Genomic DNA, 17,348 nt, shown 5'->3' with positions numbered 1-17,348 from the left:
TCGAGTTTTGTGGGACCCGATCAAATACACAGACACTCTTATATGGACATGTACTATGGAATGGGGTTTGATAGTACAAGTGTACATGCCCTAGATTCCATAATGATGGTATTGATTAGTGGGGGGGTTGTACATGATAATTTATTATCATATAAGGAGTTATTAGGGATTTACTAAAATAATTGATTATTTATTTAATCAATGAATATGGTGCTAATTATAATTATCCATAAATTAAAATAATTAATTAATTATATCATTCCCTATTAGATTCTGTTTCTTCACCAATTAAAAACACTTTGAGTTTAAATAGGAATCCTACAAAGAGAGAGAGAGTCAGACTCTCATAGGGATTTTTCCCATTCAGGATGATAGAAACTAGGGGTGCAAGTTTAGCCCTGTCGGCCCGAACCCGCCCTGAGCTTGAACAGGGTCTGGGCTGAAATATTTGGCCCTGAGGGCGGGTCAGGGCTGAAAATTTCTGGCCCTGAGTTAGGGTCGGGTTGGGTTAGGGTTGACTGTTGAGGTCTTGAGCTAAGCTTGGCCAGGCCCGGCCCGACCCTGATTTAAGTTATACTATAAAATATTTATTGATATAATTTATACATTATAGACTTTAAATTTCACCCACATTTTTTTATATAATAGATTATATATGAAAACAATAAGTGTTATATATAATTTATTATATTGTTATTTTATGTAAAATTAATAAGTTCTTCCCAGCCCATTCCAACCCATGCATTTCTTTCCCCTTCCCCATGATCAGGGCCAATCAGGGTCGGCCCGGCCCGACCCTGAGGGCGGGTCAGGGTTGGATTTTTCTGGCCTTGAGTCAGGGTCGGGTCGGGCCTGGGCCCAACTAAGGGGACTTAGGGTTGGGCTAGGGTTCTATAAAGCCCGGCCCAACCCGACCCTGTTGCAGCCCTAATAGAAACCCTAGCTTTATAAAACACCAAAAAACATAGAGGGGGGACACAAATGCTCCATGTTTTTGGCTACCCACACTCTGGACGAATTTTGGCTCACCTCCTCTCTCTCTTGTGTTCTCTTTTCTTCCTTTCTTCTAGCTCTTTAGACTTTTGAGAGTTAAGGTTTTGGAAACCCAGATCTATGAATGAAGAACTGAAGAGGATCTAGAATTGGCTTGAAGAACCTTGGCTGCACCATTGGAGGTTCAGATCTGTTTACTTGGAGTACTCATCGGAGGAAGAACCATTGTCTATTGGAGGAGCAACACTTGAGGCTCATCAGGTTAGTAAATTTATGTTAATTCCTGTCGATTTAATTTTATGATTATTCATGGGATGTGAAAGTAACCCGAATCGATTGTTTTTCGCTGCGCATTCGAGTATGGAATGGATTCTTCTATCAATAGGATGAAATAGAGAGACTTTTCTCTATGACATGGATCCCAATATTTTATGGGACGTCAAAGAGATGGAATGGGCATTGGTTTGTCATACCAAACCCTAATAGGATTCCAGTAGGGCACCATGGGCGATCATGAAAAATCCTAAAATTGAAAATAGGATGCCCAAGCCAGTTTAGGGTGCCCTAGGGCAATCTAGGGTTCCCTAGGGACAACCCTGGAGATCCCAAGAGTTGAGAACTCGATAAATATAATTTCATTAATTTACCAAGGTGAACCACCATGATCTCATGGACCGTAGCATTGCCTACACTGTAGACAAAGGCTTTGTCTATAGCAAGTACGACAAATTGGCCATATTCCACTCTCTGGCTTCAAGATCTTTGTAATCAGGAGGTTTTATGTTTTCTTTGCTCCTTTTTGCAATAAAACATCTCTTTACCAAAAAAAAAAGAAAAATTCCCTCCACCTAAAGAGGACGATTCACAAACCCCTATAAGGTTTTAGTATTTTCCCAAAAAACCCTCACGATGTCCTTACCGCCCATCCGACATCCCCGATGAATGGAATCCCATTCACTGTGGGTGGAGGCAAACTTAGTCCTTCTAACTAATTTAAGAATTGAGTTTCGCTTCGATTCTGTTAGATGCCCAAGATTCCTAGGACTATAATGATCACTTAAAAATCCTAGTGAATCCAATAGGAGGTGAGAGTGTAATGTTCAACAAAGAATCCAATCATGAGATCACTTCACCTCTTCCTTTTTCATAGGGTGAAGGAAAACTTTTGCCTTATGATTATTTAAACTGAAATTCGAAAAAAGTTTCTACCAAATGAAAAAGAAAATAACCTACTGAATCATCAATATAGGTTATGACCAGCCCACGAGCGTTGGACCCTCCTGCTCCCGCCACGGCTGGAGGAGAGCTAAATCCCATTTAATGAACTCACTGTAATTTTTAAAGGAAAAAGTGTAGGGAACCCTGTCCTAATTTTTAAATACGTACTATGTGTTCATCTGTCTATTATATAAGAGAGTATCTGAATGACACCTCTATAGGTGTATTTAGAATTTGACACCTTTTAATTGCTCATTGTCTTATTTTCAAAAGTTCTCTAAGATAAAGGTATAAAAAGGTTTTCAAAAAATAATTTAAAAGTGACATATTTATTATGTCATTATGAAAAAGTGTCATTGTCATACACATTTTTTTAAGTATACATGTGAAATGATACCATCACTTTTATTTTAAAAAAAAAAAATCTGTATCATACTAAAAGGATAAAAAAATAAAATTACAATTTTTTTGACACCTCGAAAGGTGTCAACAAGAAAATCCCATTATACAATAGGATAGTAAAGGGTAGGCGCCTCTAGAAGATATGGTTGCCACATAAATCATTACCAATAAAAATCACAAGTGAAGAGGGAAGAAGCATGCTTGAGAGACATACACCTCCATGATTATGCAAGAGAAGTTGACAGAGGACATACATGTTCCTTTCTAATCTAGTTAATAATCATGTTTGTATATACATGTTAATTAGTTTTAGGTACATTAGGATCCCTTTTTTATAAAAAAATTTTATGTATATCTAAAAGATCTATTAGGTATATCTAGATTTGATCCGGTTAAGGTGAAAGTATAATATTTTTTTTCATATCACTACCAAATTATAGATTCTTTATCCATTTGTGGTTCAAATTGAATCAAAGATGGGATATACTGAAGTCCTCCAATTTCTTAACTCAATAAAACTTATTTTAGATGATTTCATAAAGATGCGCATATTGCAGTGTAGAAATATAAAACCAATTGTAATATTCTTTTAAGAACGACAAAAGGTGGGGATGTGCTCGGTTGGCACGATACAAGCTCTTCTAAAACTTAAAAAAGGTGTTCTTCGAAATTTGAAAAATGAAAAGCTTCAAATTCAATTCATTAATCTTTACTTAAAACTTGTGCTGTTCTTACATATTTAGGCTATGTTTTGATGTCAGAAAAGAAAAGAAAAAACATAGTGATACAAAATTCATGATAATTCAATGACTGATTTATTGAGACAAACCGTTCAAAACCATACCAAACAAACGGAATAAGAATTGGTATGGTTTCAGTATCACGAAAACAAATCTTATTCGGTAAGGTACTGTTTTGGTATGAACCAAATTGTCATCAGCCAATCCCCAAGTGACATGTGGCAAGATAAGGGAATATTTAGACCGCTTTCCCGACTGAACCAGGCCATACAAATCATCTACAGACCAAACCAGACATCGACTTAACCGTACGGGTCGGACATCGGACACCGGCCTAAGCTAAACGTCTTGATTAATTTCTAAGTTGGACAGAAGACCGATCTGAGGAGTCAGCCCAGTTCACTCAACCAACTCGGACTCGTCCATTAGTCAGCAGATGACTCCACATTATTCACAATTGGCAGATACGTCAGATGAGCTATAAGCTTGGATGACAAGCAATTAAATCCCTATAGTAAACTAACTTGACCAGAGCTTAGGCTGGTTAGAGTCACACTTTTTTCATGACTCCCTACCCAACAGGTGTCTAGCCCGAAAAGCAACACCTATACACATACAAGATGCTCCCTACTATCTCTATCGAGGAAATTACATACCAATCTACCATCTTAACCCTATAAATAGCAGCGTCTAGCCCAGGTAAAGGGGTCTCTCATCTCCTATCTTCTGGATTTGAGTATTATCTATTGTAGAGATCTGACTTAGGCATCAAAGCGTCCTAACCGGCTCAGACCGGCACTCCCTTATCTTGTGTTGCTCTCTTGTGCAGGTCGGATCGGCCAAGAGTGGACATCAGATCGGATCTCGCCGCAACAGTATCTAAGGAAAAAACTATACGGTATAAACCGTACCATACCGAATTACCCATTCTTGAAACCACGAACTGAGTATACACATGTATAATAATTATAAATTATGTTTCTCATATATTATATATGAGATATGGTTTGTGAAACCATATAAAAATGTACCAAAACCGAACCAAATAAGATACAGTTTAAGAAACCAAATAAAAATGAATCAACTCAGCATGGATTCAATATTGAAGATGCATTCGAGTTCTTGGTACAATACGATTTTGATTTCTTTTTTCTTTCTCCTGCACCGAATTCCCGAAACCGTACTGATTGATACCCTTTGTTGCAACAAAGCCACCACCAATCTTGTCCCATACGATCTTGAAGACATCCTCAATGCAGGCTACATCCTTCCCGGTCTGGATTTCATTATTATCGATCGGTCTATGTGAATACCATGGTGATATGATGAGAAATTTCGGAGGCATAGGTGTGCATGAAAAGAATTAAGGTTTTTGGGGGTTTTGATTATTATACTGGTTCGGACAGATTTTGATTTTAAAATTTTTAGGGAATTCTTTTAACATTATTGTTTAAGTCTCTGCCAAATTTTAGCTCTACATGAGTCTGTTTGATATCGTAAATAATTCTGTAACTAGGACTATCCTAAAAAAAAGTGCAGAATCCGGAGACTTGATTTGGGTTGAGTTCCTCTATAGCGCGACAGGGAGTGTAGCGCATCATCCAACAGCTTGTAGTGCTTGGGCACGTAGCCCAACACACAGGCTCGCACTACAGAGGACCCAAATCCCTCGACTTGACTTGGGGTCTCTGTTAGGCTATGGAATAATTGGATTTTCTTACCCCAAAGTTTTTTTGGGTTGTTCCTCTATGAGTCTAGTTTAATTCTAGAGTAGTAGGGAGCGTTTTGGATTCGGAAAGTTAAACCCTAGAGAATGGATGGATGGTGATGTGCAGTGTCTTCTCGGACCACTACTTAAGTAGGTCATGTAATAAAAGCATATAATAGGAATTGAATCACTCTTATTAATTGTCAGCTTTTCTATTCAATTCTATATATATATATATATACCAAAAAGGGCTGATCATGTTCTCTAGCTGTGTCATCCTCTCCTTGCATCATACATTTCAGCTAAGATTTAATCAATTTTCATGAACTCATCATCAATCACAATCATATATATGGCAATGGTTGTTAGTATGGATAAGGTAAAATGTAAAATTTTACCTTTTAACTTAATTGACTCCATAATGAGTCAAGGAGATGTTTCCAACTCAATTATGTAAAATTCCGGACTCTTTCATGAGTTTCTCAATGGCTCCTAGAGTATTCTAGGGTATCATGGGTTTCCTAGGGGTTTCATGAAGAATCCTAGGGCTAGCTTCTTAATACGTTTAGAAATTTCTGGGATTTTTGGGATTTCAGTAGAGTTTTGCCCAAGTCAGAAAACTTGAAAAATGAGGGCGGTGCCCTCCTATTCATAGATTTTGTTTTTTCTTCCAATTTTCCTTGTTTTTTCTAAAATTTTAATGAATTTTTATTGTTTTTCGAATTTTTAAGGGTGCACAAGCAATGGGCTACGCCTGCTTCCGCATCATGTGGATGTCGTTGGCTAGTTGTTGCCCGGGTTGCAGTCATGTTCCTGCTGCCCCAATTATAAATGTCGATTTGAAATTCAGAAGGGTATTTTGGAAAATACAAAAACTTAAGATGGTATTTGTGAACCCAAAGGGGAAGGAGTTTATTCCATGTTTGCACCTACCATTGGGGGGCAGAACAAGAACATGTTTGTAACCAAATTTTTCTCCGTTGGCCAATGCCATGTGTCCACATGCGATTTGATCGCTGACATCATGCTTTGATGTCGGGGAGCTCGATCGTCAGACCAAACCGAACTAATCCCGTTCGACCTCTAATTTTTTATTTTATTTTTCTCCCCTTAAAGTTAAACCTTGAAAATTCATATCTGGCTTCCAATCTGTAAGTCTAATTTTTGTGAATCATATGTAGTATCCAATGGTATAAGAACCGGATCATTATCCGTTGCTGTAACTGCAGCACTGCTGTACTCATCGTGCGGCGCTGCAGGTGTCATGTATGCACAGCGGGCCCCACATGGCACACATGGCACCTGCAACGCCCCACGATGAGTACAGCAATGGATAAAAATCCTTCAAACCTGACACTGATTTGAACATAGCTAGCATATTTGAATAAGTGTGCTTCAATTGTGGGATCTACATGACCAGTTTTTTAATAAAACAACAGTCAAATAATATCGATTTCACACCATCTTTTAATACAAAGTTTTTAATTAATGATAAAATATAAGATTAATTAAGTTTCCCTCCACCCCATAGAGGATGGTTCACCCACCATTCTAGGGATCACAAAACCGTATAGGGTTTTAGAATGTTCCTCAAATACCCTCCCAATATCCCCCCCTCCTGCCTTCTCCCACTCCTCGGTGAATAGAATCCCATTCACTTTGGGTGGAGGGAAACTGTTGTACATGTTTGCAAAGTTTGGTCTGTTTTGGAAGTCGTTTTTGATATCGTGAGTAATTCTCACTAGGGGTATTTTGATTATTTTCTCAAAAACCTTTTAACATGGGAAGAGGGATACTTCGAGACTACCTATAATAACCATTTCATCATCATCGGTAATATCTCCAAGGTGACAAAATGCGATGTCTACACTTTGCTCAAATGTGCCACAAGTGCTTCTAGATAGATAGAGCCATGTAAAAACATTTACTTAGTTTTTTATTTTAAGAACAAAAAGCCCAAGTGCTTAGTCATATTTGAAGGGCCATACCTACTAACCCCTTTCCCCCCAACTCCATCAAAAAGAAACAAAAAAAAAAAAAGAAAAAAAAGAATGAAGGATTATACATGGTTAGATATTACATTAAGTTTAAGACATTTGTTTCAATTCCTTCCATATAATTGAGAAATAAGCAGTAATTAACAAGGTATCTTTATTTTTAGATGAGTCAATGTCACTGAAACAGTTGAACCAAAGAGTAAATATTGGTCCATTTAGACAATTGGTTAATCATTAAGTGCTTAGCTAACTCTCATTTGGGGGCCAATTTAGACAATTAATTGGTTGATCATTAAGAGCTTGTCCTAATCTTTGTTTAACTTAATATGGGTATGTTTTCAATTCTCTCTCTCTCTCTCTCTCTCTCTCTCTCTCTGGTTCTTAGTTAAGGCTCTCACAATATTATGAATGAAAATTAAAGTGATGAAGAAGAAAGAAGTAGTAGAGCTAGGTAGTTAGGTAGCCACATATATATTAATTGATTCCCTTGTGATGTGATGCAACAAGTAAGTAAGCATCAAATAAGGAAAGGCAATGGCATGGCAGCCTCCTCCAAGGAAGGACCAAAACATAGAAGACGACGTGCGTAGTACTACGTACGTGGCCTTCTATTCCATGTTCGGATCCCGGCCCCCGTGATCATGAAACATTGAAACTTTGATTTTATATCTCCACCCACCCACCTTTCTCTATCTCGTCCGTCCTTGTTGGACAAACTACTAACTAGTAGCTGCGTTGGGTTCCTTTGTAACGTGACACAGTGTATAGCGCACATTCAACGATCCTGTGTGTTTGGACATGCATCCTAATACCCTGTCTAATAGTTATATAATGTACTTGTAATCCATCCCATCCCATCCCATCCCTCCATCCATCTGCACCATATACGTTTCAATATATGCACAGAGAGAGACCATCCATATCATATATAACAACAGAGGTAGGAAACCAACACTAGTGGCGGAGTATAGCTAGCTAGGGTCCCCAAACAAGCAAAATGGCCAAACACATGGTGGTTCCCATCCCAATCCCTCTCTCTTCGCCACCCTTTTTTTCTGCACACATGGTGGTTCTCTTGGAGAGAGGAGATGAAATAAACTTGTCCATGCATATGTATGTATAGATGTATATATGTATATATGTATGTATGTATGTATGTATTTATGCAAGCTGATACTGATATAAAGTCATTATTTAAGAGGAGGAACCCCACTAGTGATTGTTGATTGATAATAACACTAATAGGGAAGTCATGAGGCAAAATGAGACTATCAATCAATCTAAGGTTGACATGGGACCAATGCAACCTAAGTAAGGCCTTCCCTTCTACAATGGAAATTGTTGACCCATTATAAATTAAATCCTTTTTTATTAACATTTTCTTTTTTGGGGGCTATAATCTTTTTCATTAACATAGTTGACACAATAATCTATTGAATTTTTCCACAGCGAACACTATCTGGTCATGTAGTTCCTGATCCCAGACAAAGGATTGTGTGAAATTACTTCTTAGCCCTAGTGAAATAAAATATCCTATTCAGACATATCCCTTCTTACGTGTACTCTGATTGACCCCTCCTGTGCTGATGCAGGTACTACACAACCAGACAACAATCTCTTACCCTTATGACCTTATCTAGAGAACATAGCCAAAGAAGAAGCAACTCGAGCCAATTGAGTTAATCTAAGCCATGGAGATGAACATGAATTGTAAAAAGGAAGATGTAGAGTAGTGGATCCCTTTTTATTTTTATTATTATTATTATTACTATTTTTGTCTCATCTTTCTCACAATCAATCTTTTATCTCTAATAATAACAATAATATATATATATATATATATATATATATATATATATATATATATATATATATATATATATATATATATATATATATATATATATATATATATATATATAAAAAGGAGGGATGTTATTAATATTTAGTTACTCATGGCTTTTGTCCTCTTTTGATGGAATTTGTTCAAGTTAGTAGTATTCACTGATCCATGGTTTTAGCTCTCTAACCACTGTCTAGACTAAAGAGTATGAATGAGTGATCTCTCACATGGGTCATGTTGGCTTCCCATTATTTTTAAAATCAGATAGAGCAAGTAAACCTAATGGGTGAACCCATATATATTTATTTAATTTCCTCCACATGCAATCCTTCACATGACCTTTTCTTCTTCTTCTTGTTGCCTTTACCTTTCAGCCGTCGTGATGGGTACTCCTGCCGCCACCCAACCAATGAACCTAACTCATCCTTCCCCCTTTTCCACTCTAAGTCAATCATTTAGCTCCTTCAAGTTTTAACATAAACCAAATGGACCGAGTTTTCCATTCCTTTATCATGAGAATCGGTATAGTCAAACATCTACTCAAATGTAAGGATAATTTGATATCGTCAATTGAGGTTGGAAGTGTAATAATGATGATCTAAGAATCCAATCATAAGGTCACGTCACCATGATGAAATAATCATTCATTAAGAATTGAAAGAAAACTTTCACCTAAACTTGGTTTCTTTCTAGACATAATAAAATAAAATCTATAACTCTTGCATTCCTTATCAAACATCGACTTAAGAATCAGAAACAATGGAAATGGTTGATTCCCAAAACTTATTTTGGAATCAGTCATAAGTGCACTTAAATCTTCATTTTTTTTATTTACTTTAATTAATAAAATAACTGAAAATCAATGAAACTTATTCCTATAACTAGATCTATAAGACAAAATTTCTAAAAAGATACATGGAGGTGTTTTTTTATTCTTCTTCTCCATTCTACTTTTTAGGTTTTCGGCCAATTCTACTCGTTTCTTAACTGATTCCAATTTTATTCGAATCGAAATCGAGAGAGATCAATCAAAATTTATTATTATTATTATTATTATATTATTGTTATTAGTTAAAAGATTGGCATTATAGAACAAGTGGTATAGTACTACCAATTAGATTCTTGAACCTACATCAATCATTGGAGGCATTTTTGTCAATTTTCAACTTCCAACTGCAACTTCCCCACTATCTAAGGCTTGCTGCTTTATCATTGGAAGGTATCATCTCTTATCCAAATAGCTAGAGAAACAACAGCACATGGCATATAAATCAAAAGCATCAACAAATGGAATTTTAATATTGTGAATTTTCACAAAAAAAAAAAAAAAACAAATTTAAGATTCCAACAAAATAATAGTAAAATATAATTAATTAATATAAAGAAAAAGTTGCAAAAATCTAGTATAGGAGGGAGGAAGCAGTTAGACAGGCAACACAAGCAAACCCTTAAAACATGGGTTTGTTCCGTGACATCACATGATATCCTTTTATTTATTTATTTTATGTTTTTTGGTAAAAAGAAAAATTAATGAATAACGAGGCAGGCTTTTACTATACAGATCTTGAAGTTATGGAGTGGAAGTAGTTCATTTTGTCTTACATGCCAAAGACATCGTCTTCTAAGCTAGGAAATGTACAATAGGATTCGCATCCCTAGCAATAAAACAAAACTTACCTTCAACCATTGGATGGAGAGAGAGGGATATGTAATGGCATTTTTGTCTTTTCACCTTATTGAATGGTTGAACGCATAACCGTATACATTCACGGTTGTGCATAAAAATTGGGTCTCGTTGTTTAATTCTTGTGCTCAGGCACAGGAGTACGTGAAATTACTTTACCGTTTTTATAAATAAAAAATCTCATCTATATTGATGCTTATATGTGCATTCTCATTGACCCAACAATGATGCAGAAGTTACACAACCAGGTAGCGATCTATTGCCCTTATTTTATTTTAGTTTTTTGGGAGTAGAAGATGTCATTGGAAGCCATTATATTGTCTTTGGGGGTGTATTCTCAGGTTCCCTTAGTGTGGGCCCGATAATAGGCCCGTTTTGACCCCTGACCTTTGGGGTAGTTGGACGGTTAGGGTAGTAGATATGACGGCACATGGAGGGGTGAAGTTTGTGGGGCCCACAACATGTAATGTACAATCATTTTGCCACGTGCGAGATTGCTAAGGGGTCGTTGTCCCATTTAGACTTTCTGACGTGGCATGCTGGCCTCCTTTCAAACCCAGAGTTAGAGCCCGGGCATTTGGACGGATAGAATAGATGATAAGACAGGACATGGGGGGTGATTGTGGGGCCCACAACATTGAATGTACAGTCAGCATGACTCTGAAAGGTTGCTAAGATCGTTGTCCCTTTTGGCTTTCTGACATTCTGACGTGACACACTGGGCCTCCTTTCAAACCTAAAGTTTGAGCCCATTTCTTCTCTTTCTGAGCCTCCTTTCAAATACGTAGAGTTTGAGCCCATTTGTTACTTCGATGGGCCTCCTTTCCAAACTTAAGCGTTTACACTTTACACACAGAGACAGCCAGAAAGCACATGTTCTGTCAACCGTGACATTAGAATTTGAGAAGACTTAAATCACTCTCACGAGGATTCCAATCAGACCGTTCGTGGTGCGATACATTGCATGTAAACATTGTACTTTCTGAATTAGTTCTAGTATTTTATCCTGAAAAGGCTAGACTTTCAAACATGGTTTGAGGAATCGCCTGGCTCGTCAATTCGTGCTGATTCGAATAATCGCAATCTGCCGACATCGATTCAGATTCAGCCCATGGATTTAGTGCACGGTATCGGATTGGATATCAGACATCCTGGAAACCAAAACTTATCGGCATGGATCCGCAGGTATCAGACAGTTTTGCCCCTGGTTTTACCAAAACTTTGGATTTTTTATTTTTACCCCTGGTCTGTACTGTTCCCACCAATATGGAATCAGCTAAGTATCCGGATCAATGGCTAGCAATACCGAGCGGTATCTGCAGTCAACTGCCGATACCTTGAACCATGATTCAGCCTGGTTCATTCTGTTGATTCCCAACAATATTTCAACGGTTCAAGCAACTCTGGACGATTCTGACCAGAATTGGATCCAAATCAGTATCAGGGGTGGCTGATTTGATTCCCGTTACCTTGAACCGTGCTTCCTGATGGGAATCGGATATTCCTTTTTTAAGGAGGGGGGGGGGGGGGGGGGGTGGGCGCACACATGGTAGCTTGATGCACTCAATCATGAAGCACCTGATAGAGATAACTGAAATCAATAAAAGAATTGTAATGTAAGTTATTAATAATCTGGCCATCAGAGACATAGAGAAGAACAATATTTTCGTGGAGTCATTAGATACCTGTACTGTAAGGATCACATCTGCAATCTCGAGTGTGTTGTATTGGAAGTTGGAACAGCTCTCTAGCCCAAGGTCAAATTAAGCAATCATAAACATGGTTTAAGGTATCCAAAATCGGATCGGAATCAATCGTTCAACACCTATCCGGATCGCCCTGAATCAGTCCGGATCAGATGAAATTGCCCCTGCTTTTTGATTAAAAAAAGTTGCTTTTCTTTTACTTTTTCACCCTTGTATATATATATTACAGCAAAAATGAAGTTGTATAACAAAACATTGCATCCATGACTGAAATATTGGGGGAAAATGACAGTAAATGTACAACTACATCAAAGAAATTCTGATATTGGGCTAATCTAGATGATACCCGAATCATCCAATAATCGGAAATTCCAAATCTATCCACATTGCACAATTAGGCAGGTCACTAATAGATTTTTGCCCTCTTCTCTAACCTAAGGCTTTAGTCTTGAAATGACTAGTTACAATGTAACTGTTTAGACTCTAGAACCACAAGGGTTTACCAAAAAAAACAGTAATAGAACAGAGCAACAAGGATAAGGATAGAAAAGTTTCGGAGTGAATGACCAAGACAGATTTCCCTGCGCTGGAAAACATTGAGGCAAATCCACAGTAATCTGAAGCAGCATTGATTGGCCATGAACAGCACACAGCAGCAAGAACCCGAAGGAAAAAAGTTATGTTCTGCCTTCTCTTGCACAAGATCTTGATGGCTTCAACTTCCTCATATTGAAAAAGAACTTCCTCGTACTTCTTCGATGAAGCAGTCCAATAACTCGATCTAAAGGGAAAGAGCACTGAAACATTCTCTGCCACAATGATTGGGATATTACAATATCAATATCATCAAGAGAATATATCACTTGCTGCATACTCGTGCTTCTCAAAACAAGCAGACTCCCACAATTAGCGCAGCATCTGCTGTAGCTGAAGCACTTGATGCCTCTGCTCAGGTGGTAACAAATTCATCTGTTCTGATGTGAGACTCATGACCTGCTGAAGCAGTGCCTTCTCCATTTCAGCAGTCAACTACACCCCCAAAAAACAAAAAGAGGACAAAATGAGCATTATTCTTCACAGGTAAACCTTCTTATACTAATCGGAACATGCATAAATTACCTGTGGTGAACGAGGAACCTGACCTCCCAAGCCCAATTGACCAGGGGTCAATGAAGGTGGACCTGCAAGCCGTCCTGTTGCATTGTCTGGTGGACCGGTCATCCAAGAAGCTCCTCTTTCCATTTGCATGGAGCCTCCGGCTTGATTACCAAAATCTGTCACCAAATGTGATCCTCCAGCCTAAACGAAATACTTCATCAAGTGAGCATGAAAGGAACATATCCCATTCCATGTCAGTGACATGGAATTGCATTTAGATTGATTAAATTTTAGTAAAATGCAATATTTGACATGCTTATCGAACTTGCCTAGTACAAAAAACTTTTGCCAAAGGAATGAACCCAGATTGATTTCAATGAAATTCATGTATTCTTCAATTCCATCTCAAACTCCCTACTTGGGGGTAGGGTCAAAGGTTTCAATTGACATAATGAAGAATATGTAAAATGCAGCTGCGACTAGTGTTAGAAATCCTAGGGGGGGAAACAAGTGTGTTACAAAGGTAGATCAAACCACTGTTCCAGCAGGAAGGAAACTTCGTAGTGATGAATGAGTTGGCTGACTGATGCAGGATCCGGTCCAAAGTTTATGTTGTTTATTAATGATATAATTTTGGTTAATAAGTAGAAAAAAAGGTTTTTAATCGGTGAAAAGGGTTAGCTGAGTTGAGGTGAAGGACAAAGAAGTAATAAAAACAAGAACAGAATTATTAAGGGATTCTGCATAATCAAAATAATTTGGAGTAGAAAAAGAAAGGAGACGGTAAAATAATTTGGAGTAAAAGAAAGGAGACAGGGTTCCTGAACTGGCAGTTCAAAAACAATTCCTGGTCAGCACAGCTACATCAGCCATGTGGCAAGTTGGATGGGGATGAAATTTTGTGGGCTGGTACCCCAAGGTTCCTTATATAGTTATATGTCAAATTCCATCCCAAACAGAGTTTTCCAAGGGGCAAAAGAAAGCATGGCAAAATCTCTACCAAAAGAGTGCATACACCAGAGGACATGCTTGAACATACATGGGAGAGTAAGCCATTACATTGGGGGGGGGGGGGTGGATATGAGTGAAATTTGGCTTAAAATTTGATACATGGCCTATCCAAACCATCCTTCAAAGCATCCAACGGTCAAATTTACCACATCATTTTCCCACATGGCATACATAAGTGTGCAAGACCAGAAAAGGTCCCTGGACCCACTAGACTAGAGGGTGGATTTTCGCCAAAACAAAATATATGGAGTGCAAAGGAAAACTAGGTCCAGAAATATTGGTGGAGGGCTGTTGGAGGATGGGAAGAAATCTGGGAAGGAGATACAGAGTTGCAGGGGAGGGGGAAAATCACATAAAATTGGGGGGGGGGGGGGGGTGGAGGGAGGAGTGCACATGCACAGCCACACAAGCTACTCAAACCACAAACTCAATTCATTCTTCAAATTTATCCTTGTTTTTAAAACTGAACATAGACTTTAAAAGTGACTCAATATAAATCCAAATAAAGAAAACCACAAAAGAGACTCATACTCAACCTCTACAAGACACCCAAAGTAAATAAACTACGAATGTCCTACTAGATCCAAACACTCAAAGTGGACCCGGTTCATCTTTGTCTTGATATCCTAATGGGTTTGGGTCGGTCCAAGGTAGTGTATCTACATCGATTGGACTACAATTGATGACCATGAGTAATCTTTGACCAAATCTGCTCTTCAAGTCCTAAACAAGGATGAACAGATTAAAATGGGTCTTGCCTGTAGAATAAGAGCCAGTTGGATAAAGGGGAAAACCATCTAAGTTTTGGTTACAAGACAAGGGAAGCCAAATTGGGATAGTGTGACCAGGTATAAGCTAGAACAAATGAACGCAACTGGAAAGTGTTAAAAGGCTGGGGGAAGATCAAAAGTGAACTAGGTTGAAATGATGAAAAAAACAAGGAGATTTGTGGTTATGACTTAACATATCTACTTGAATAGCACAGACCAGTGAAACAAATTTAAAGTTGCAATGCAATGTGATTGGGTTAAGGCATAATGATTTTAAGCTGGTTGTTCACCATAAAATTAGAACGAAGTAAAATGTTTTGTAAAGAATAAATAAGAGGGTAAAAATCAGTACAGCTTTTCTCTTTTTGTTTTTCCTTTTTTTTTTGGGGGGGGGGGTGGGGGAGGGTTCTCGCGATTAGACACAGATACCAATAGTATTTTGACCCATTAATCATTTTCTTAATTGGTTCATAAATATTTTCTATTCTAAGAAACCTTCTCGATGAATCCACTTCAACATGCAGATCTCCAATAGCTCCATGGTATGACCCTCACTTCACTATATCCAATAGTGCTACACTGATATCTAGGAGTGGCAATGATTGAAGGTAAAGACAGGTTTGGCTTAGGACATGCCCATCCCTAACATGGCATATGTTAACTGCATCATGCAAATGGGTACCACAATGTTTCAGACAATACTAAGTAAATTTCACGCCTAAGAGTTGCAAAATAACAGTGTCCCTGCCCAGGTAGTGCAAAAGGACTTGTTTTTCATTCAAGATACGAAAAAACAAACCTAGTAGAGAAGGGGTGGGGGCAGGAGAGAGAGAGAGAGAGAGAGAGAGAGAACAATTTTGATTTTTTTCCTTAGTTTGTAGATCTTGTGTCATATATAAGCAAAAAAGTTTTCTCAACAGGCAGCTACTTCAGCCACATGAAGGGAAGATTCAGTCATTCTACGTCAGATAAATGTGAATTCCTTGAACAGGCCACATGTCAAATTCAGTGGCTCATCTCATACATAACATACAACTGATTATAGGGAAGTTCTCTTTGTTTCTCCAATGGTAAAAATCCATTACCACTCGTGCAAATTCGGATTGGACTGCAGATTATTCATGACTAGATAATAATGTGATGCAGCTCCAAGTAGGAAGAAGAAGAAGAAGAAGCCCTGAACTTAGGGCTTGATAAGGGAGCCATAGATTAGGGTTATTATTTTCCATACTTAGTTTATTTTCCTGTTTTTAGATTGAACCGGTTTAGAATTGGTTGCACCCAATTGGTTCAATTGGTCTAATTTAAGTGAAGTGTTCCTATTGATTAATAGGTCCTTATATCCTATTGGCTAGTATGGAATCTTCTTTTAAATTAGTTGTTTTAAGTTAGATGTCATTTACTTAAGTTAGTAGGGTTAAATAGGTCTTTTACTATTTTAAGTTATAAGTTTTAGTTTTTATTCCTTCCCTTCCACGATTTTTGAACGAGAAGACTTTAATTTGTATTAGGACTTGGCATAAAGCCATATTATAAATATATTAAATCGTGGAGGCTCCTCCACATTGAATTTGAATAAAAGACTTTTTGCTGCTGGCCGATTGCTGCTGCTGCTGTTCCTGCTCCTTTGTGAGTGTATCCTTGTGGATTTCAAGGTGGATAAGGTGGGTGGATTATTGCGACTCCTTGCATCGAGAAGATCGGGAGGTTCCTTCAATTATCAAGCTGCTGCCGGTGGATTCCTGCTGTAAGTTTGAAGGTTTAAATTCTGTTTTTCCAGTCATCCTTCCTCCCAATCGATTCCCCCTTTATTTTTAGTTTGAATCCCATAAACCCTAATTCATCTATAGCCTATCCAGCTTCAGTCCTCCATTAGAATTCCTTTGAAATTGCACCTTAGCCTCTCTTTATTTACCCCCTACACTCGATCCAGACTGCTGCCCCATCTTCAATAGCTAAACCCTAATTCCCCTTCAATAGCTAAACCCTAATTCCCCTTCATCTCCCCTAAAACCCTAAATAGTCAAAAACCTGTTCAAACCTAATTAGCCATCCAATTCAGCCCAAATTACTATCGAGTCTCCCCCTTACTGTTTAGAGCACTCGATCCCCAGCCCAGCCCCTAAACACCACTTTAAACCCTAAATTTCATTGTTTTCCTAAAACCCAAGACCCAAA

The 17,348-nt window shown here is 38.0% G+C and overlaps 1 protein-coding gene across 1 annotated transcript in view; it reads right to left on the bottom strand.

The window, feature by feature from the left end:
• Positions 1-12,710: 12,710 nt before the first annotated feature.
• LOC122656773 (cleavage stimulating factor 64-like) overlaps positions 12,711-17,348 on the bottom strand; it is a 36,559-nt gene continuing 31,921 nt past the window's right edge. Inside the window, exons 8-9 of the mRNA XM_043851426.1 lie at positions 13,411-13,590; positions 12,711-13,320 (exon numbers count right to left, since the gene is read on the bottom strand). Of these exons, the coding sequence (XP_043707361.1) occupies positions 13,198-13,320; positions 13,411-13,590 (303 nt within the window). The 3' untranslated portion in view covers positions 12,711-13,197. The remainder of the gene's footprint in view (positions 13,321-13,410; positions 13,591-17,348) is intronic.

This window comes from Telopea speciosissima, chromosome 1, assembly GCF_018873765.1.
Source record: "Telopea speciosissima isolate NSW1024214 ecotype Mountain lineage chromosome 1, Tspe_v1, whole genome shotgun sequence".
Lineage (NCBI taxonomy): Eukaryota > Viridiplantae > Streptophyta > Magnoliopsida > Proteales > Proteaceae > Telopea > Telopea speciosissima.
Note: the sequence above shows the minus strand (reverse complement) of the source record. Positions and strands in the feature narration are given on the sequence as shown.